General features: G+C 36.2%; 1 protein-coding gene across 1 annotated transcript; it reads right to left on the bottom strand.

The window, feature by feature from the left end:
* Positions 1-379: 379 nt before the first annotated feature.
* On the bottom strand, positions 380-22,428 carry dpysl2a (dihydropyrimidinase like 2a). The gene is made up of 14 exons (XM_060882547.1): positions 21,841-22,428; positions 14,747-14,835; positions 14,210-14,394; positions 12,748-12,912; positions 10,427-10,488; positions 8,795-8,875; positions 8,621-8,689; positions 6,889-7,009; positions 6,437-6,593; positions 5,992-6,133; positions 4,425-4,595; positions 3,407-3,586; positions 2,648-2,813; positions 380-2,176 (listed from the first exon to the last, which is right to left on the bottom strand). Exons 1-14 carry the CDS (start codon positions 21,880-21,882, stop codon positions 2,085-2,087), a joined length of 1,722 nt encoding a protein of 573 aa, XP_060738530.1. The 5' UTR covers positions 21,883-22,428; the 3' UTR covers positions 380-2,084.
* Between the last annotated feature and the right edge of the window lie 1,523 nt (positions 22,429-23,951).

The raw sequence follows: 23,951 nt of genomic DNA, 5'->3' as shown, positions 1-23,951 counted from the left end.
ATGCAGTTTAAATGTGCCCTCTTTTATTTCAGGGACCCAAAAATAATTAGACATTATTATAAATTTAATGTCCATTTTAAATACTTAGTGGTTCATATCCAGTTTAGTCAAATAATTGAACTTAATAGTATCTACCAAAAATGGTCCACGGAGTAACAACTGGCTACCAAATCATGGTAGCCCAAATTTCACTAATCACAAGGAGAACAATGGCTATGCAGTCTGTGATCTGAAAGAAATTGATTATTCCAAATTGTTTTACACTGACATTCAGTGAAGAGTTTTGTTCTAAATCAGATTTGTTCTAAATAAATACTTCCTTAACAATATTAAGCACTGTATATTCTCTTGGAAAGGAATTAGTCAGGATACAGACCAATTTTAAGATTTTGTTTCATTTTTAATACTTAAAATCATTTCATTAAACACATATGGAATGCAAAGCTTTCTGAGTGAGAAAGAAAACATTTGCAGATCCCAGTAGCCTATAAAACATACACTGTCTACACTTTTTTACCTTCAACAATGCATGACAAAGGTTAACAAGTCATAAAAATCAAAATAACAAAGACACAAAAATATTCTTTCTCCTCTGCAATTTGCAAATCTATTGGATATTTAGACACTTCAAGGGCAAAGTATAGCAGTACTGTATTTATATGTACTGGTACTGGCACCACTTGTTCTTCTTCCACCACAGTTCTATATTCCTGTAGGACCGTAAACATTAGCAATTGAGGAGTAATGGTTTACAGTCATGTTTTATGAATATTAAGTATTGCCAGAGGTCTGTTTAATCTTATATGACCTTTTAATGCTACCACACAGGAAGAAATCTGCTTAGTGTCACATTTGAGGATTACTTGGTCTTTAAGCAGTAACATTTCATACAATGGATGGAATGAAGCAGAGGGACAAACTCTGTACACATTTTTTCATCAGAAATTCTTAAGTCTTTATAACAATACTCACAGACAGTCAAGAACCATCTATTAAACAAGCAGGCAAGTGAATGACATTAACAAAAACAGGAAAATTAAAAGTAAAAACAATTTTAACTTTTGTTTAAATAAAAACTGACTCAACACCATATCGCCACAGGATCAATTCTACACATGCCAGATGATATGCAATCACTATGGTCACTAAGAAACCACAAATATGACCATACAGTGAAGATCATAAGGATAAAAAAAGCTGTAAAGGAATGAGGGAGCTTGGTGACTACTGGTGGGTAAGTGTTACAAACTGTGGCCTAGCTGGAAGAGTAGCCTAGCCCATTCCACAACAGCAGTGTCAAACCGCACCACAACATGCCTGTCATAAATAAACAATAGGTTAAGGGTTAAAAGACTGTTGCCAGGATACTAAACTTACTGTATAGACATCTAGAGATGGGGGAATATGGGAATTTAAAAGAAGGGAAAGGGATGGTTTTCTTGTATTCAGCCAAACACTGTGTGCTGTGAAAACCTCACTATTCAGAGGATAAAAATGGTCTAACTCTAAATTTGAAAGAAATGACCTTGAAAAGCAAAAAGCATGAACAGTTACAAACATGACTGTTTTTATATAATGCCAAGAAAGTTCATGAAAACAAATTCAAGAATGCTAACAACAAAAAAAACAAAAGACACCAGAAAAAAATGAAAGACACCAAAACACACCTAATTACCCAAATCCTTAAACATGAGAAAATATCCTAAAAAAACAGCAATTGTTAGCAATGTGTGCAGCATTAGAAATGTGTGCTGAATAAACAAAATGACCAAAGGAATAAAGAATTGACTAAAGAATTTTTCTCATCTCCATGATTTATGTGTAACAATAAAATAATACAAGTATAGTTTAGATTCACGTTACTCTTCCTACAAGGAAAAAACAAATAGTAGTTAATGTTGGGAAAATACACAATATTGACCTTTTTTTTTAGTAAAATACTGATGAGGAATTTGAGAATGTTGTCATTCTGACATTGTACTGTAGGGGCCTGGTAGGGATCTCATTGGTTGGACTAATAACCAGAGGGAAGGAAACTTGATTCCCTGCCACCCCTTTCGTTCATGACTTTTGAAGTGTGTTCTTTAACCCAAACTGGTGATGTTTGCCCTGCCACCAGGGGGAGCTACGATGCGCTGAGTGGTGCGGCGGGGAATGTTGTCATCAATTTGAGCTCCTGTGAAATTTAACAATTAAAATAATGATTAAAATTTCCCGTGTTACAATAATCAAGAAAGGTTAGCAGTTAGAAAAAAATAAGGTAGTGTTATTTAACTTTAGCCACAATTTAAATTTAAGCTGGAAACTAAACATTTTCTTAACAAAAGGCAATTAGATAAAACCAATGACAAACTGATAGTTGAGATGTTTCTAGAGCAGAGGGATTGCATGAACTAAACATTTATTTTCTACATTAGCAAAAAGAAGTGTTGGAGATTGTGGGAGATACTATACTATACTATACTATACTATACTATACTATTTTTCTACTTAACTGATGATGCTCAGTTGAATGGTGAAATCCCAGTTATAATCATGAGTTCAGTCCATGACAGTCCATACCAGCACAACTAAAAACCTTAACTGACTTTTAATACCAGCATAATATATGCCCAGATAATAAAATAATATAGAGCCTGTTACTGACCGGACAGACTGAATCCAGACTGATGCAGATTGCGAATGGGTTGAGAGAGGGGCTTGGTTGGTGAGGTCTTGTTGGAAGTCACAGGGGCCATTATTTTGGGTGTCACTGTGACCTCACACACTGGACCATCATAAAGTCCACGTGGGACGCCTCGCAGCTCTGCAAGCTAATGACAGAGAACACAATGTTAAAACAGTCAACATGACGTGAGAAATAATATTGCTGTAAAAGAGTGGATGGGTTATACTTTAATAGACATTCATAAAAATATTGCGCTATCTTTACAGAATAACAGATTATTGTTTTTTGGATTGTGATGCTCTGGACAATTCTTTCTTGTGGGAAACCTAGGCTCCTGGCATTCATGTGAACACATACCACCTACCTAAATATTGTTGCAGACCAAATACACCCCTTCATGGCAGTGCTTTACCCAATGGCGTGACCTCTTTTAGCAGGATAATGCATCCCGACACACTGTAGACATTGCTTATGAATACTGTAGCTTGATGAACATGCCAAAGAGATTATGTTGATGATTTGATCTCTAAATTCCCAGATTTCAATCTGATCAAGTATCAGATGTTAAAAGTGCTATACTAATAATATTACATTGAATTGAATAGATGCCACACTACCCCCTTCAGAGGTCTTGTGGAGTCCATGTCTCAATGGTTCAGAGCAGTTTTGGTGGCACAAGGGGGCCCTTATTAGGCAGTTGGTTTTAATGTTAAGGATGATGTTTAATGTTAAACTCACCCTGCTGCGAGCCTTTATCCTCTTGTAAACATAGTCGGGAAAAGTTTTGCGGGTTATGTAGCGCCCTGATCCCTCAGTAGCATGGAGGTTTCCATCCTCCAGAACAATCTTACCCTGGCTGATCACCACTATGGGAGCACCACGCACCTCCACACCTTCGAAGATATTATATTCAACAGCCTGTAGAAAGGGAGAAAGTTTATGCTGCAGATTGTTTTACAGTCACATGCATCATTTGTAGTAAGTTTGAAATATAATTTTTGTGCAGTGAGTTCATCCTCATGTGATCCTTTATTGTATTTATTGTAATATGCTGAATACTGAAATGGCAATTGCCAAGTCAGACTCTTTTCACTTTCATTCTGTTTAAATTAGTGTACGTCTTGTTTTGTGTTTAGCAACATGTTCTTGTAAGCAGCATATTTCATCCCACTGCCTTTGCATGTGGATAAGATGACAAAAATACTTAAAACTGCTAATATGAAATTATCCATGATCAAGGTCAGTTGAATTATAATTTCCAGTGATTTATCATTCAAATAATCAACTAAATTACTATGATCTATATTAATTCTATTGCACTGTACAAAATACTCATTCATCCTTGTGGTCTCAATGGTTCTGAATAATAAAAACTCAACAGCTGCAGTAGGCAGGCTGAAAAAGCACAGGCACAGTGAATTGACTAAGACAGGATTGACCTTATTATAAGTTTTTATATGTCTGTTGCTCATACACAAGAAACAGTGGCACTACTCTTAAATTCCCTGAAACATTTCTCAATAGATTACACACATAAATGTATGAATCACTGAATTAATTAATTAACTGACTAAATAAAAAGGACATGGTATAAAAAACCTCAGAATATATATAATTTTACATTGTATTTTATTAAAAATAATAATCTAACATAAAAATAATCACCCCCCCCCCCCCTTTTTTTTGTGACATGTCTCTCTTTTTCTGTGACCAGTCTCTAGACATCACAGAGATGTGTGTATGTGTGTGCTCTCACCAGGTTGTGGCTCTTGGCAGAGATGATCTTAGTGACATCAGGGTCCCATAGTACCAAGTCAGCATCAGAGCCCACAGCAATGCGTCCCTTACGTGGGTACAGGTTAAAAATCTTGGCCGCATTGGTGCTGGTTACAGCCACAAATTGATTCTCATCCATCTTACCAGTCACCTGTGGAGAGCAGTTTTAATATTCCTCTAGAGTAAAATTACAAAGATGTATCACTTTTCTTTATTATAATTAAGCTATTGTTGTGCAATTCAATGTAATACACATCACTATAAAAGGACAGCTGTAAATTTCCAGAACTAAAACACTTGAACAAACACATTGAGTATGAATTACTACATTAGAATGTTAATGCCATTTTCATTCATATAAATCACATATCAATCACAGTCCATTCCCAGGTTGTAGGCTACAGAACATCAAAAAGAATTCTGAAAGATAGAACTAAAGAAAATATTAGATTCAACTATTGGATGTTAATTTAACAATTACAGTCATTACAGTTCAAAAATAACATCAAATTCAGTCACTGCCATTAAATTTCACTGTAACATACATGCACAGGCCTAATGATTAATTTGCACTCAAGAGCAGCTATTAAGCAATTAATATCATGAAAAAATATACAAAATAAATAATGTTGCATAATCTGCCTAATTAAACATAATTGTGATGTACTGTGTGATGCTTGTGCATTTTGGATGGATGCCAGACAGTAGCAGGATTGGTGCTGGCATATTCTTATTCTCTTAAGGCACGCTTTCAACCAATCTAGCAATAAACCTCCATTATATTACTGTCTGTATCCCTCTGCTAAATTGCCTTTTCTATGGAAAGGAGGAAGGAAGGAGGGGTCAAACCTGAACCCCTACCCCCACCCCTAAACAAAATAAAGGTTATGCCATTGCTAAGGAAGATCCATCCCATCTTATTTTAAGTGCTAGTGGCTAGTCTTAATAAACAGCACCATCTACTGTTGGGCAAAGGGAATGCAGCATGTAATTTTTTGTAATTAAATGTAATTTAGCCTGATGATTGCTAAGGAAGCCTGATTGCTAATAATAATCCATCCCATCGTATTTTAAGTGCTAGTGGCTAGTCTTATTAAATTGCACCATCTACTGTTGGGCAAAGGGAATGAAGAATGTAATGTAATTTAATGTATTTTTTTTTGTAATTAAATGCAATTTAGCCGGATGAAGCAGGGATAAAATGTATCCCCAGAGATAAAAATAATAATAATAATAATAATAATAAAATAAAATAAATGACCTGAATAGGGAATAGCTAATACAGAGGAAATGTAATGCCACATTGCAATCTGCACCCAGCTTATCAGTATTAATGTATGTTGGTGTTATAAGAACACACCTCATTTGTAAACATAGTTGCAATACAAACTTATGATGACCACATAACTGTATCAAGATAACGCTTCTGTATTTTTTACAATAAAAGATTAGATTTAACAGTGCATGAATGAGATTTAGAATATAGTCACATAGATTTAGAATAGTCGCAGTTTGCCATCTATTGAAATACATCTGTGTGTGCTCACCACACATTTGTCCCAGATGAGAGACATCCGCTCCTCAGTGCCATTGGTGCCCTCTGGGATGAGGGTGAAGTTGTCTTTGCCCACAGCACGCTGAGAAGTGTTAAAGGTACAGTGAGCACTGCCAGTTACCTGCAGATCACCACTGTAAATCACACAGCAATCAAAACAGAAGTCACAGAAGCCCAAAATGCAACCAAAATAACTTTAGAAGTGGAATTTGAATTTCAGTATTCTAATATATGCATTAGTCAAATGTGTAAGAAATAAACCCAGGAAACATAATTTATGGCAAAGTGTCATTTACAATAGGGGAAAGTTGCAAAACAAAATCAGATGAACATTGGACCAACTAAAGGCTCCCTATAGTGTATAAAATGTCTGTACATTTTACAATTATGTCTATATGCATTTGATCAGAGACTTAGGGCATGTGTAGATGACATACCAGGAAAGTAGAGAGTTAAGATAGTCAGGGGTGGTGGGGTCTGGGCTCAAAGGTGGAGATGTCACATAGGCAGCAGCCTTGGCCCAGTTCTTGCTCCAGTAGTGAGTGCCATCGGTGCCAAGACTAGCAGAGATAGGCTCCCCGTACACTACAGTACCTGGTGTATAAAGAAAAGCAAAGGAAGAAAGCTGTAGCATTGACTCTATGAAGTAAAAAAAAAAACATTTGATTTTCAAGCCTTAAAGATTACATTAGATTGTAAAGTTTGAGACATTTTCACATGTTAGAAAGCTTCAAAAACACACTGTGAGAATTAAAATACTGTAATGCTGTCAGGGATCATGACAGAATGAAAATCTTTCAATAAGCAACATATAACTATAGTAAAGTGTATCTCACAAAATGACAGCAGTCGTTTGGTTTCCCTTTTTTGCCTTGACTGAACAGCTCACCTTTTTTCCTGGCCTGAGCAATTACATCAGCAGCACTCTTGCTCATCACCTTGGTGATGTACAGAGGGCAATTGGTTTGATTGGCCACCGTTACTGCACGATTGACTGCCTCAGCTTCCACCTATAAAACAGCAGACACTTTCTCCCTGACATGCATGCTGAAGTACAAGGCACCCCTTAAACTTCTAAATTAAATAATGACTGTGCTTTGCATTGGCCAAGAGCCTAATCTGAAAGCACATCAAAAATGGTGTCTCAGATCAGTGGCACTGAAGACAAAAAGGGCATTAATATTTGAAAGAGAGGCTTAAGTAACCCTAGGAGAAGGGCAAATTAACAGTTAAAAAAAATACTTCTTTGTAGATCCTTGTTTAGATACCAAATGATATACAGTGAGGGAAAATATATTTGATCAACTGCTGATTAGAAACAATCAGTCTATAATTTTAATGGTAGGTTTATTTTAACAGTGTCTTTTATACAGTTAACAAGATGAGATTAGGAGCACTTTAATCAGATTCAAACTCTCTACTATGGCCAAGACCAAAGAGCTGTCCAAGGATGTTAGGGACAAGACTGTAGACCTATACAAGGATGGAATGGCCTACAAGACCATCGCCAAGCAGCTTATTCACAAATGGAAGAAACACAAAATAAATGTCAATCTCCCTCGGACATGTGCTCCATGCAATACTCACCTCGTGGAGTTTCAATGATCATGAGAATGGTGAGGAATCAGCCCAGATCTACACGAGAGGATCTTGTCAATGATCTAAAGGGAGCTGGGACCATAATCAACAAGAAATCAAATGTAACACACTATGACTTGAAGGACTGGTATCCTGCAGCACCCGCAAGGTCACCCTGCTCAAGAAAACAAATGTACAGGTACATGTAGTGGAAAACTGGGTGACAGAATTGTGGCCAGATGAGACCAAAATCGAGCTCTTTGGCATCAACTCAACTCGCCGTGTTTGGAGTGGTATTGTATTGTGATGGTATTCTTTTTTTCCCAAGAATACCATCCCCACCTTCCAACATGGTGGTGGAAATATTATACTTTGGGGGTGTTTTTCTGCTAAGGGGACAGGACAATTTCACCGCATAAAAGGGACGATGGACGGGGCCATCTACCATCAAATCTTGGGTGAGAACCTCCTTCCCTCAGCCAGGGCATTAAAAATGGGTTTGCAGTCAAGGCAACAAAGGTGAGCCTCAAGAAGCACATTAAGGTCCTGGAGTGGCCTAGCCAGTCTCCAGTCCTTGAGCCCATAGAAAATCTCTGGAGTGAGCTGAAGGTTCGAGTTGCCAAACGCCAGCCACAAAACCTTTATGACTTGGAGAGGATCTGCAAAGAGGAGTGGGACAAAATCCTTCCTGACATGTTTGCAAACCTGGTGGCCAACTACAAGAAACGACCGACCTATGTGATTGCCAACAAGGGTTTTGCCACTAAGTACTAAGTCTTGTTTTGCAACTAAGTCAAACACTTATTTCACTCATTAAAATGCAAATTAATTTCTAACTTTTTGGAAATGTGTTTTATTGCTGTTATTCTGTCTCTCTGTTCAAATAAACCTACCATTAAAATTATATACTGATCATTTCTTTGTCACCGGGCAAACGTACAAAATCAGCAGGGGATCAAATATTATTTTCCCTCACTGTATGATACAATACACACTTGATTTACAAAATTAATTTCAAATTAATTCATTGTAAAAAATATTACCTCTTCGGGGCGACTGAGAACATGACCCTCTGGGCCAGTGATGCCCAACTCCAGGATTCTTTTCTGCTCCTGAAATTATTTACACCAAGACAATTAGTGCAAAATACAGCAAAAAAAAAAATCAAAGCAGCTAATGCTTGCAGCTGAAAACAAAGAGCAAATTTGTAATGTTACCTCAGCAATGATATCCCCATTCTCAGCATGCACTTGGGCAATGGCTCCCAGGTCTCGAATCACACTAAACACCTCATACATCTGCACAGAAAAGAGAAAATACCACCTGAAAATATTCTATACTGATAGCTTGAGATCAATACAGATACCAAATAATACTTCTTTCGCTACCATTGTCATATCTGTGACAATACACAAAGCACAAAAGTTATTGTTACCACTGCAGATTATACAGAATTTATCAGTTAATAGTACTCATTAATGAAATTTGGAAGAACAGATTAGTATTTAAGTATAAAATTAATTATGGTGACCAAATGAATATGGCAATTTGATCTTATAAGTACTAGTTTAGGGGCTAGCTGTTGAATAAAAATATGTTCACATACTCGCAATCACAGTAGTACTGTAGCTAACTTTGTCCGTAAAATTTTTAAATACTGATCTGTAAATAGGGTGTTGCCAGGTGGTTATTTTACACTTTGCATTTACTGTAACAGCAACTGTTCTCATATTCTTTCACTGTATCACCAGACTCTTGTGACATATTTTTTTGCCACCTACAAATAAATATTTTCTCTACTTTTTCTTCATTTTGTAAAATTTATAAAAGCTTTATAAATGATGATATTCATAATTAATTTAATAATTAGTAATTAGGAGGCACGGTGGCTTAGTGGTTAGCACGTTCGCCTCAGACCTCCAGGGTCAGGGTTCGATTCCCGCCTCCACCTTGTGTGTGTGGAGTTTGCATGTTCTCCCCGTGCCTCTGGGGTTTCCTCCGGGTACTCCGGTTTCCTCCCCTGGTCCAAAGACATGCATGGTAGGTTGATTGGCATCTCTGGAAAATTGTCCGTAGTGTGTGATTGCGTGAGTGAATGAGTGTGTTTGTGCCCTGCGATGGGTTGGCATTCCGTCCAGGGTGTATCCTGCCTTGATGCCCAATGGCGCCTGAGATAGGCACAGGCTCCCCGTGACCCGAGGTAGTTCGGATAAGCGATAGAAGATGAATGAATGAATGAATGAATTTATTAATTATATGGCTAATAATTTTTTTGGAATTTTTGTTAAAAGTACCAAAATTGGTATCACATTTTCTGGCATCATGTTTTTTTTAGTGTTAAATTTGGTACCTTTCAGTAACTATAAAGTACCCAGACCTACAGTATATTTCAAAATATTTGTATAGACAAAGTCTAATATAGTGTATGTACAACACTAGGCTTTTTAGAATAAACCAGAAACAAGTAATATATAGCTGTGTGAAGAACTGAGAAGACCACAATTCAAACACAACAACCGAAGAAGCTGCTAGCATTCAGGACTCAACCAACACTAGTCAGTAAAGAACATTTGTACCATTTGTACAGCAGCTATACTCTTAACTTAATATGTACTGTATATTAATTTCTATCACTTATATTTTATTTACTTTGTATTGTATTGTTAGCAACTGCAATTTAACAATTTCCCTGAGGGGATCAATAAAGTATTCTGATTAAATAAAACGAAAACCGTCCTGAAGATCACTTGCGTTAAAACATGACTATCACAACATACAGAACTCTTCCAATATAAAATAAATGTTCCTAAGCAGAAAAAACAAACAAAAAAAAAACATCAAAATTATACCTGAGAGTCATTAAGCTGGAAAACATCCTTATAGGCCAAATAGACCAGGAACGAGTTGACACCTACACAAAAAAACAAACGAATAAACATCAGATATTTAGAAAATTACAGAGATAAAGTTAGTGATACAATTAAAGAGGATACACATATCCTCACATATATACATATATAACACATATATAATTATAATAAACTGTCATATTGCATTATAATATTGTGTGTTGTTAGTTAACCTATATTAACTTAATGCAGTGTGATTTATGTAAATAATTATATTACCTCACTCTATGGCATTATTATTGTGCAGTTGGGTTATTTTGGTTTCTGCAAACATGACATTATAATATGACAATTAAATCTTTGCCAAATGTGTATGCTGTTTTTCTTTTTTTTCACATATATATACAAATACTAATTTCATAGTATAGTATATACTCGCTTAAGAAAATCATTCATTTGGTGAAAATACAGCTTTGGGGCTGAAGTCTTATATTCAATGGATCCTTCATTTTCTTTTATTGGGTTCAGTATTATCTTATCTTTCCCTATATACAGACAGCCAGGCTGCTTCCCTAGAAGATAGGGACTATTTACTTTAAATGGATAAAAGTATGTGTCTAAGGTTTACCTACCCCTCGCTGAATTTGCAAAATGTTAATAATATAAAATGAATAATAGGAATCTTACAAGTAAGCTATTTTACAGAATAGATATTCTAAATAAAAAACTAAATAATAACTGGATGATCTAGTTCAAAAGTTTACACACCACCTAATACTGGTTGTTACCTGGATGAGCCTGGGGATGGGGGATGAAAAATTTTGAACAGGATGATCAGTGTAAATTGTTATTTAATTGTTTTTATATCTTATTTATTTTACTGCCCTTCAGGACCTACATTTCCTAGAACACAAAATAACAATTTACACTAATAATCCTGTTCAAAGGTTTACACCCCCTGGTCTAATGTATGCCTTCTTGAGCATCAGTGAATGCTTGCACCTTTTGTAATAGTTGTGTACGAATTTCTCAGTTGTCCTCAGTGTGTAAAGATGGATCTCAATATCATATAGCCTCTTTTGGAAAGGGGTCAACTATGCAGAAGATGCAGAAAAACCTGACGGATTTTTCTGAAATGGACAAACAAGGGACTCATGAAGAACTATCCCAAAACATGAAAAGAGTCCTTGATCGTCCAGGTAACAACACACAGTGTTGTTCACATCAGAATGGGAAAAAGCGCTACCTCATTTTGAAGATGGGCTGGTTTGAATTCTGTGGGTGGAAACACATTCTTGATAAGAGAGGTCAGATTAAAATGACTTGACATGTTTGAGATGCTTGGAAATATATACTAACTTAAATAATCACTCGTATAACAGAGCAGAAAACAATCTCAGCATGCAAAAAATATTGAACCTTGAGATGGATGAGTTACAATAGCAGAATGAGATATTATGGCTCACTACTGTCAACAAAGAACAGAAATGTGTACAGGCCCATCGAGACTGTACAGTTAAAGAGTAGAGAAAAAAAACACCTGGCCCTGTTCCAAACTTCCTCTCTGTACCCATGATTGCCTCTGATTCTTTGTCAGCAAAGACTTTGTTGACAGTAGTGAGCCATAATATCTCATTCTGCTATTGTAACTCATCCATCTCAAGGTTCAATATTTTTTGCATGCTGAGATTGTTTTCTGCTCTGTTATACGAGTGATTATTTAAGTTAGTATATATTTCCAAGCATCTCAAACATGTCAAGTCATTTTAATGCATTCTGACATCCTTTTCTTCTAACCACGGTTGTAAAGAGTGATTATTTGAGTCCCGACAGACTTCCTGTCGGTTCAAACAAGTCTGGTCATTCTCCTCTAAACCCTTCTCATCAACAAGGAATATCAGCCTGTAAACTATCTTGAAACAGTAGAGACTGTTGAAATTTCCAGGATATTAGCAATTTCTGAAATAATCAAAACCATCTAGTAATAGTCATGTCATGATAAGTCATAGAGATCACACTTTTTCTTCATTCTGATGTTTGTTGTGAACTTTCTAAACTGCATTTTCTTGTATTGTTATTTTGCATTGTATTGCTGCTACAATGTTGGCTGATTAGCCACAAATGTGTGTAAAACAAGGATTTATTTGTATTTAAAATCTGAATTTGGGTATTTGCCTGGGTCTGGGATGTTTTTTCATGTAGAGCTGGTAACCTACTATACTGGTAAAATTAGTAGGTAAAATTTCAGTAATGTATACATATTTTCAGTGGGATAGCAGGTATTTGAGTGTAAAATGTATATTGGTGTATGTAAATGGTACCATGGTCCTTCACCAGCGACTCCATCTCCTCCTGCATGCCATTGTGCCACTCAGTGAGGTCCACATGGAGCGAGAAATCACAGCAGGACTTACTGTCTGCCCATTCCCTCCACTGGTTAAATGCAGCAATAAGGCTAACACCTGGCTCTGGAACCACATGGTCAACTGCAAAACACACACACACAAACACACAGTTTAACTGATGCTCTTATTCAATTTCATCATATAACAATTTTTTGTCATTGAGAGCTACTCAACTGAGGGAAGCAAAAGTGTCAAAGAAGACAAAGAGCAATAATATTAAATCTTAGTGGGAGTGAAGCAGTCCAAAAACTAATATTAAACATAATAAACAGTATATGATAACATAATAACTGATTTGTAACAATGTAAACTGGTCATAACGTTATACAAATAAAAATAATTATAACTACAACCAAATACTAACTACTGTTTGCCTTTTGTATATACCACCATATACTGTATTGCTAAATAAGGATTTCTGTAAAAGCTGCTTTGTGAGGATGACTCTGAAATTGAATTCTGTAAATATTATTTCAAAATATTTAGAAAAAAATATTTCAAAGAATGTGAAATATTTTTTCAAAATATTTCAAAGAATGTGACATTAGCTAACATATAATCAGTATGACTGGTATAATGATTTAGTTTAAAAAATCATTAAAATCCTAGTTAAATTGCTATTCAGATTTCTCAGCCCAAGTGTAAAGAACCTACAGCTAAGTTCTATGCCAAGTAGCTCTTAGTGAGAGTTTGGTGATATTTTCTGCACATGCCTGATATGATATACTGAGGCCTAACACACACACTCATTCAACACATCCAAAGCAACATGACATCTGCTTCAGGCTCACACATGCTAGGCAATTCTACAATACTCAGCAACTGTGTGGAATTAAACAGGGAGTATAAACTAATCAGTCTCTACATTTTCTGGTACTACATTTACAAAAAAAAACCTTTGCATTACATACTTAAAATGCTTAATAAACATTTTAGATTCCAATAAGACTGACTATTAAATGATATGTACTAAGGTATGTATACAAAAACCTAATTTAAATAATTAATGTAGTTTCATATTTCAGTTCACACTGATTTTTCCAAGTATATAAAGGGCTTTTGTGTGTTTATATCTAAAAATATAAACTTTATAATAAAAGTAATAGATATAAGTAGTATGTAGTAATAAATATATGTATTTGTGTTAAAATAAACTTGTTTTAACACAAATATATGCATGTGGTGTGATATGAGCAAAATATGAAACTTTGGATATTATGTTCTGTAAAAACGCTTTGAGATGGTGTCCATTGTTAAAAGCGCTATACAAATAAATTTGAATTGAATTGAATTGAATTGTGATATCAGAAAAACCCAGCTTATGGTAAGTAGTAAACAAAAAAGGCAGTTGTTTTTAGGCAGTACATTTTTTGCATACTTATCATAGTGGTGCCCCCAGCAAGAGCAGCACGAGTGCCCTGGTAGAAGTCATCAGCAGCTGTCATGCCCCTGTTAGGCATCTGGAAGCGGGTGTGCACATCAATTCCACCAGGGATCAGCATCCTGCCATAGGCATCAATGGTCTTTACCCCGCCTGGAACAATGAGGTTCTCACCAATTTGCCTAACAAGTCATCAAAAAAGAAGATAGAAAGAGGGTGTTCAAAGGGTTAAACAAAAATTTGGAAGGGATAAAATGTGATAAAAAGAAAAAGAAATTTAAAGTTAAATGTTGATCTGCTAATAATAATTGAAACCATACATGGCAATGTTTTCTGCAGAATTGTGTTGTGTTACTGTGTTGTGATTATGATGTGTCTAGCTAATGACCAAAACATTCATATAATTTTTTTTGTCAATACTGAATGTCAATATTCAACACTCTCTCTGAAAGTTTATATGTCCTCTGAACAGTATATGTCAACTATGGCATGTTGACCATGAAAAGTGGCAAAATAGATAGGCAGATAAAATACTTAATAACGCCATCCTCCATATAGATGTCAGAATGGAAGGACTGATCATCATTCACAATCTTCGCCCCTTTGATAAGGAGACGGTCACTCTGGAAGGAGAGAAAGATGAAGATGCTCATAAAACATTATAAATATAAAACATAAAACAGAACTAAAGGTTCATTAATGCTTCTGTGAATGAAGATGAAATAGTGAAAACTCTTGTCACAACTGTCGGATGTCTTTGCATGCTGTACGTGTTATGCCCCCATGCACAGGGGTTCCGTTGTCCGAAATGTTGTGGAAAACCTCCCCAGAATAGTGTGAAATGGGGACAAAATGTTCAAAAAGCACAGATGGGTATTCCATTAAATAAATAGAAATTAAATGGATACCAAATTACAAGGAAAAAATTAGTAACATAGTGGAATGCAACAGTCACATAGTGGCATATCCCAGTAAAGAAAAACTAATTCATTATTTATTTCAATAATATTCAGTATATGATGAGAATGTTTTCAAACAGTACAGTGTCCTAATACTGAGGACAAATAGTAAATGGTAATAACGATCCTTTACATATAATCGGTCCATTATAAATGTCACATGTTAGCATCCCTTACGCAATTAATGTAGGTGAGTCAGTCATAATCCTCAGCTTGTGTTTCCTTCCAAGGGGCCAGACCCTTCTTATTATGATAAATCACTTGTTGCAAAACATAAATGCTTCAAAGTAACAAAATGTTTTTGTTGCTGCATTTGGGTTAGACCTAGATTTGGGATAGGTCAGATTATAAACAGGGTGTAAATCTGCCATCAGGGTGTGCTATATCAGCCTCAGCATTGCTAGCACAGGGGATGACTGAACATTGTATCTTTAACATAGTCAATGCTGAAGCAACAACCCAAAGCTGCTATGGATTCCAGATCTTACGCAGTCAGTCTGAAGATTTGGACCCCATAGCAACCTTTATTTGCCAAGGAATCTGACTGACATGTAAAGCATCCAATATCAGTTCATTTTGTTCAGCGTCATTGTTCCCACAAAAACAGGCCGGTGTTCAAACATAGATTGTTCACTTAAGAAAGTTACGGAACTTAATGAGTCTGTACCATGACCTTCACATAATTTGCCAATAGTTTGTGGGGGTGACGTCTGAGGCTAAGACTAGGGAGTGGGAATATGTGGTGGGTAGAGGTACTGTAGAATGGTGGGCTGATTCCATCTACAGTGTTACTGTATGTGTTAGCAATCTTAATGACACAGTAGGCTAAATGGTGAACAGCATGCCTATAGACAGGAAGAACACCTCAATCATGTTAGCAATGCTAATGAATTAAACCCAAAGATAGCAGTCACCAAAGAGTTTCATAAAACTCTAAAAATGCACAAAAGGTACAATCATCGTTACAACCCAAATAAATGTAATCTATCACCAGGTTTGGAGAACTGGTTGCTCATATTCCCAACCATGTCAGTAATGCTGATAGCTTCACATATACGTATTCAAGCCAAGGAGAACAAAATCAACATCACAGCCCACAATTAGACACCAGCATGAAGAGATAATTGCTCATTAAGTGCTAATCTATGGCTGGTTGGCTGCTAATACTGTAAGTAACTACCATTGTACCTTGTAGTCCTATTGAAAAGAAAAGTGCCTTTTCTTTGAAGAAAGTACAAAAGTACTTTCTCATATACAAAAATATGAGAAACATAAACCAAAACATCCAAATATTGGTCTAAATATTGTAATCGGCAAAATACAGAATATAATTTTTGTAAACTAATTGCTTGTTATCTGCATGATGGACAAGTTTATGCACATTTGTAGCAATAAGAGGATAAGAAAAATCTAAATCCCATTAACAACCTTTTGTTGTGTGAAAGTGATCTAAATCTGAAACAGATCCATTCAGCTCATTTTTCTGTATGTCCATAATTTCTTTATTGACGTATTGACCTGACGTATTGGTAAACAACTATTTGCCGATTGAATGATTTTAATTCAGGGTTTAAAACTTTGTAGACTATGTAGGGTAAGTGTTCCTATTCCAGAAAGCTAGGAACATTATAAAAAATTGTGAAGCATCCATTAAAGTGTTGTCTTTAATATTTATGCTGCAGACTGAAGCCAAGGAAGTGAAGTGTTATACATAGCTTAGGCCCCTCAAATAGCTTAGTAAACAGTAAATAATTTCAAAGTTTTAAATTATTATTTAAATTATTATAAATATATTACATAAAATATTTTGATAGTTTGGTATCATTCCACTTATTTTGTTCTCACAGGGTACTTGCTTTCTGAACACTGCTCTCCTCATTAATTACACTTTCCAGCAGCTATATTAAAACTGAAAACTTCACATTTCGATCATCTTTCCATTATTAAACAATCAACAATGTGTACACAAACATGGGAAACTTAAACTTAAAGTGGTATGTTTCTGACGGTAAAATTATGCAATTTTCTAAATTGCTCTCAGTCTCCACTGATCTGCAGCAGTTTGGTACTGCTACTACTACTACTACTACTACTAATAATAATAATAATAATTTAGTAAAGTTCAGAAAAAAATCTGCCCGGTAAAGGACACATGGCCATACCATACTCATACATCAAGGAGAATTGTGATTGAAGAGAATTGTGAGTGAAGAAAACATGCAAGCTCAGTAAATAATAAGGTGTTTGGAAGAGTTGCACCAAAGGAGCCACTCCTGAGAAGAAAAGACGCAGTGCCTGAACCTTGACAAGGAGAATCAGGACTAAATTTGGAATTATGTGTTGATGTCATGCATGCATAAAATTACATTTTGACATAACACCTTCGACTTTTTCATGCTGGAAAAGTGAAACAATCTAACCTTTCTGTTTTTTCCTCCACAAAATAAAGTAATTCTGTTTGGTCAAAAGGTGGTAAGTATGTTATATGGTGCTGACCTGACAGAGGTTTGGTTTGAAATTAGTGACACTGACCTGGCTCTTCCAAATGGTTAATGGCACACATTTTAGTTCTGTTACAGGTGACAAAAATTATTTTAACTTTATGCTCACAACTCTCTTTGACAAAACTAAATTAAGCTGACCAATAATTATCTTGCAAATTAGATCAATAAATTGTTATCCTTTGTGGATCTTATGTGTTAGATTAATTATATATTTCAAAAAAGCAGAGTGATTGTTGAATTCAAAGACATAACTATGAAAGGTGACTCCATGTTATTTAATAATGTATCCACAAGACCGTGGTTTCTTCAAAATGTTTTAAACCACTTTAGCATGTGGTTGCCTTGTGAGGGCAATACAATTTTAAAGCCAAGTCATAATATTATTGTGTTTAATAAGTCCATGCACACTGACTTGTGAATGATTCACCGTGACCTGTAATGCTGCTGTTTGTGTTAATGACATCATCTGATCCCAGATTTTCTTAAAAACATTTTTTACATAAACCCCTATCACAATACTTGCTATAGAGATTAAATGGTTCCATTAAAAACCATGTATTTTGTTTATCAAAGTAATAGTTTTTACTTGTCAGGATTGCTTTGATACAATTATCATTTGGATTCAAATATCAGATTTTCCCCCCAATTCTTTCCTAGTGTGAATTATTACAGTAGTTGTAATTTCATATGACAAGCATAAAGCTCTATACTATAACATAGAGAAGAACTCTATTTTTGTCATCAAATGAAAGAACAACTAATTGTGTTGTCTTTACCTCCTGACCACTGGTGGCTTTTATGCATCAAGTAATCAAATCCATAGGATGCAATAATCATGGCTACCACCTGAGAGATTCAGCTTTTCCCTCTAATATAATTTAGAAATATAAATACTCTTGTAGGTATGTTAAATGTGCATGCATAAATACAAGTAATAGAGTAACTAAATATAGTAACTCCTGTACATGGTAATAAATTAATAAATCACAGCGTACTATTTGGATACTGTAGCAAGATTTACCATTTGACCAACTCTGGATTGATGACTCTTCCTAGCCACTATTCTTTTGTATGTGTATTTTCTAGTATATGTGAACCAATAACAGAAACAATGTTAAACTTTCAATAATATGAAACTGAAAACTGAAAATCAGCCAAATACAATATTATTTGACATAACAACCCCAATTAGGCCCTCATGTGTTTATAATTGTCATCTGGGGTCCTGTTCAAAGGTCTCTTGAGGTTGAGAGTAAATAGAGACCAAAGATAAAGAATAGATTATTCTTTCTCCATCTTTAAATGAATTTACTGTAGCTCACTATACCATGGCTGGCCTAATTCTTTTCCCATTTTGCATTGGCAATCCTCCTCAGGGATCATATGGGTTGCTAATGGCAACCTACAGCGAATTGACCCATTCTACCGTGAACTCTTCTGTGTCCTACTAAACAGAAACCTGTGATAAACTCTGAAAGCATGATATTTGACATTTGACATTTAAACACCTATGGAACACTTTTTTTCCTATATAAAATCATGCTAACTAAATATGTAACATAAAAGGTTATATATAAACATGAAATTAACTTGTCTAATTGTTAAAAAATAACTAAATAAATAAATAATACATAGTATTTCCTGTAATGCTGAAGGGACTGAAAATGAAATGAAAGTGAACATCTTTAATAACAAACATTATAACGTAGCTGAGTCTCTTACTTTATTTGGAAGTTTAACCTAATTGAAGGGTCTTAACCACGGAAACAGCAAGGTTCACAGTATTAGTTCTAACTGCATTTGTGTCAAATACAATAAGTCTATGGTCTATTTACTCTGCGTTTTGAATGTCAAGCAGTAGACACCATGTTATTTGCAAGGACACGTGTTCTAGTCTGGACAATACAGAAATTGGACTAAATAGTGAGTTTAACTGTCTGTCTGAAAACAGAGCTGGCTGAACTGAAAAATGTCAGGCACTGTCACTGCAGTCAAAAAAAAAAACACTGTGTATATGTGTTCTGAAGACTGAAGGGCAATATTCATGTTGCATTTGTTGCAGTATGACAGGATAACACTGTCAGACACAACTAAGGCAGCTGAGGCCAGAGACAGTAAAAAAAAGAGAGGGATTGAGACAGATAGCTGGAGAGAGAGAGAAAGGGAGAGAGAGAGAGAGAGAGAGAGAGAGAGAGAGAGAGAGAGAGAGAGCATGTGGTACAAGGAATACTCAGAAGTACTCATTGTGCATTAATGGGCATAAGAGAGACTAACTGATGCTATAAATAAGTTGGAAATAGAGTAAGAGTAGCACCCTCATATGCTAGAATTGCTTTGCCTCATTGTAAGCATTTAAAAAAAAAAAACAACGAAAAAACTGCCAATATCTCACCAGCACAAGTTTGCTGTGGTAATGAATATTAAAACGACTGTGATTTATGGCACTGGTATCATGAAATTAATAGTAAGTAACTGACATTTCAGACTGAATATTGCCAAAGGTTTTGTTTGTTTTTGTTGTTTAGGTTTTGTTGTTGATCAAGGAAAACTATCCCCCAAAAAGCCACAACTTTATACAGGTATTATAAGTATATATTGATTGCATGTTGCCATAACCAGACTGACTGACAGACTGTAGTATGTTTAGGAACAGTTTTAATGTTACAATTTACTGTTAGAAGTGAAATTTTATGAAACATGTAGAAGTGCTGCTATAGAAAATATGTATTAAGTTCAGTTAAAAAAAAAAAATCAAGATTATATTTTTAGCATATCGTCGCTTTCAGACAGAATCCTCGTATCTCCAAAACCATTACTTTTCAGGAAATTAAAAAAACACTGTACCTTATCTGCAGTGCACAGGGTTTAGTCCACAGTGGATTGTCTTGCGCTAAATTCCTGTCCTCAGACTAGCACCAGAACTAGCGGGGGTCAAGATTTTTTTTTCTTTGAGCCCAGTGTTTTGAAGACATTTAGACGTGTTGAAGACATGTTGATTCGTTGCGACTCTTCTTTAGGAGAAATATGCCGCGAAGCTCTCCCGCTGAGTGAGGAAGAGGTGGACAGTTGAAGTGTCCAATGGAGTTAAGAGATTTGCGCTCAAGCTATTTTCAAGACTTTAGATTGGTTAATAACTTGTAAAAATAACAGACCCACGTGGGGACTGACCAATAGCATCGATGTGTGAAAAAATATGAAACTGACCAAATTTGGACATACGAGGTTTCCGCCCGGCAGCGACGATATTGTGCAGCAATACATATTACTGTTAATGCCATAAGCAGTGATTTTCAATATCATTATCAGGACACTGAGCCTAGAATTTCTTCCACACCTTTATCACTCCCTGTCCTTCGTTTTCCAGATATGATTATTATATTAACGCTGACTTTAACTAATATACTTCAATTGATTTGGAGTTTGAATTCAGAAGAGAAGATGGAGCCAGTGGTCTCTAAGATACTGCTTGAATCCTTTGACCTACTTTCTGAAATAGGATGGATTTTCATTCAGTTTTCTCTTTTTAGCATTTTATCAAAGACCCAATGGTCTTCCACAAGGGCAAGTAGGGAAGCCATTGTGCAGAACAGCAGCTGAAAAGCCTGGATACATGAAGAAAGGTGGACGCATCAATCACCTTCCAGGGCCAATGTTTGCTAGGATTTTTCAAATGTAATTCCTTTTACAACACCAGTGAAAAACTGATGGTTTTCTTTAACATCAGCTTAATCAGCCTACGAGAGATTCAGTGATGAAGTTACTGTTGGTAGCAAATCAAAGGACATTTTAGATAATGATAAGTATAGCAGTGGTTTTTATTTGTTTGAATGTTTTAGACTAAATAACAATCAAAATGTTTAAGACTATGATTAAAAACGTCTGATGGTAAGAAAGAGAATAATGCATAGACAGAAATCTGGGCCAAAGTGAAACCAAGGGAGGCGGCGGTGTCATTGGTGCAGGCAGATAATCCAGTTTGTCTTTATGATGTTATGATGTTATGTTATGTTTATGATGTAAATAATAACAAGTCCTTTTAATGTCAGGTTAAATTACTGTGCTGCTATTTCTATAGGTCACCTGCTGAGGTGAGATTTAATGACCTTTTTACGTCCTAGGGATTGAGGTGTTTAAAGGGTTTGGTCGAGATGTAATTCATACTCACAGTGATGCGAGGGATGTTCTTTTTGCCCTGGTATCCGGACATTTCCACAGTGATTGCGGGCTGTTTATTGTTCGCCGCTTCAGCCACAAACCGTTAAACTGATGCTCAAGTCGACGCCCTGGATGGACGACACCTGCCGTCTGCTGGCAAACACAATGACAAATGCGCTAAAATGTTATGTGAGCTGTGATTCACAGGTAGCGAAACTGATAGAGAAATATCACGTCCGTTTAAAATGACAGCTTTTCCCCGACGATGCGCCAACACACTTCTGGCTATTGCCGATAAGGGGAGATTTGCGACGCGAGTTGCAGTGCGCATGCGCAACGCCCCGCCCTGCTGTTCCACTTAATGAAGCAGAAATCCCGAAACGCAACTGAATAGATAATAATAATATATATGGAACAAGACTGGATCAGTAATATAGATAGATATAATATAGATACCACAGTTAAACCATGTCCTCGCGGGATTTAGACACACTCACACACACACTCACTCACACACACACACACACACACACTCTCTCACACACTCTCACACACAAACACTCGGCCACTCTCACACACACACTCACACAAAAACATAAGCCATCCCCCAACCAGAGAACATCAGCCTTCTCCCACTGGGTTTCAGGGGTTGCTAAGGGTTACATGGCAAGCTGCAAGTAACTTCTGCATCAGACTCAGATAAATCAATGCAAAACAGAATTTCTTTTTTGGAAAGCTAAAATAAATCTGAATTGTTCTAAATCATTTGTATCTGGGAAACATTCTTTGAATGTGAGCTTTATGCTTAGCAACTTTTGACCATGGTTGGAGCTACAGGTATCCTGCCCTCCAAAGCTGGGGATAGCCTATTTTTTATTATTTTCACTTTTCTTCTATATTGCAGTGGGTCAGTTTTTGTGCCATGTAGTTAATGTTCTCACCACACTACGCAGTTTTCCCAGATGTGCATTGCCCTGGTGATTCCATGGTGAAATCTTATATATAAATATTGTACCACATGTAACACATAGCGCTCTTGCAACCTTGCAAAGCATGTACATAAAGGGCAGGAACTGCCAACAGGGACCATCAGAGACCCTTAATCATTGAGTGACTACATCAGATCAAAGGGTAATGTTGACAGTGTAACATGGAAACAACCATGCCAGCCCCAAACAAAGTCCTCAGTCTGTCCCAAAGTGGGTTGGGATAGAGAAGGTAGGCTTCAAAATTAAAAATGTATTAATCAAATTTAAATTTTTTAAATGGGTGGCAGTTTATGAGAGTTGAAAATGCCCCTAAAGCCATCTCTTTTCATACGATACATGTAACAGAATTTGTTTAAGCTGTGCAGCCACATAACTGGGTTGTTTGTGGAAATGCACAGAGCTTGTTTTCCCATTGCCAACAACTCAGATGATTCTTAAGGTTTGCAATCTAAGGGAAGGCATTCCTGTTCAAATTCCTTACTTCGGCCTCTCCCTATCACCACAAGTGTTTCCAAGATATAAACAGATGGCCTTGTCTCTTCTGATGACAACTGACATCACAGTTCTGCCATATTTGGATGACTGGGAAATGGTGGTATGTGGCTCTCTGCTATAAAGTCAGAACAACTCAACTAGCTGAAGTTGAGGGACATCCATCTGGCCCTGATATTCTTGGCACTTTCAGATGTTAGTCTGTGGGCATGCTATTGAGACAATGTGTATGTCCGGGGGAATGGTGTCTGCATACATTGGATTTCTTTCTCAGTGAAAGGTGAGGCCCTTGTCTAAGCAGAGATTAGCTCACTGGTGGACTTCATCACATTAACTTATATATGGACACACAACCCCCACTGTAACCTGACACTAAGACTAATATATCTTATTCTTTTAGCCTTATTTGGATGTCTGTGCTGCTGCTACCTGGGAATCACCACCATTTTACCCAGATTAAACAAAAATTCCCTCCTAGTGGAGTAAGCACAATCTTTTTTTTTCTTATACCATGTTGAACTCAGTATCCTGCACAATGCTTAAAATATAACTGAAACTTTATGGAGACTTTCATTGCTGGAGCATTTATTTGCACAAGCAGACACAGTTTCATTGGGTTTTATGGATATTGGCCATGGTA

Source organism: Tachysurus vachellii, chromosome 11 (genome assembly GCF_030014155.1).
Source record: "Tachysurus vachellii isolate PV-2020 chromosome 11, HZAU_Pvac_v1, whole genome shotgun sequence".
NCBI classification, from domain to species: domain Eukaryota; kingdom Metazoa; phylum Chordata; class Actinopteri; order Siluriformes; family Bagridae; genus Tachysurus; species Tachysurus vachellii.
Note: the sequence above shows the minus strand (reverse complement) of the source record. Positions and strands in the feature narration are given on the sequence as shown.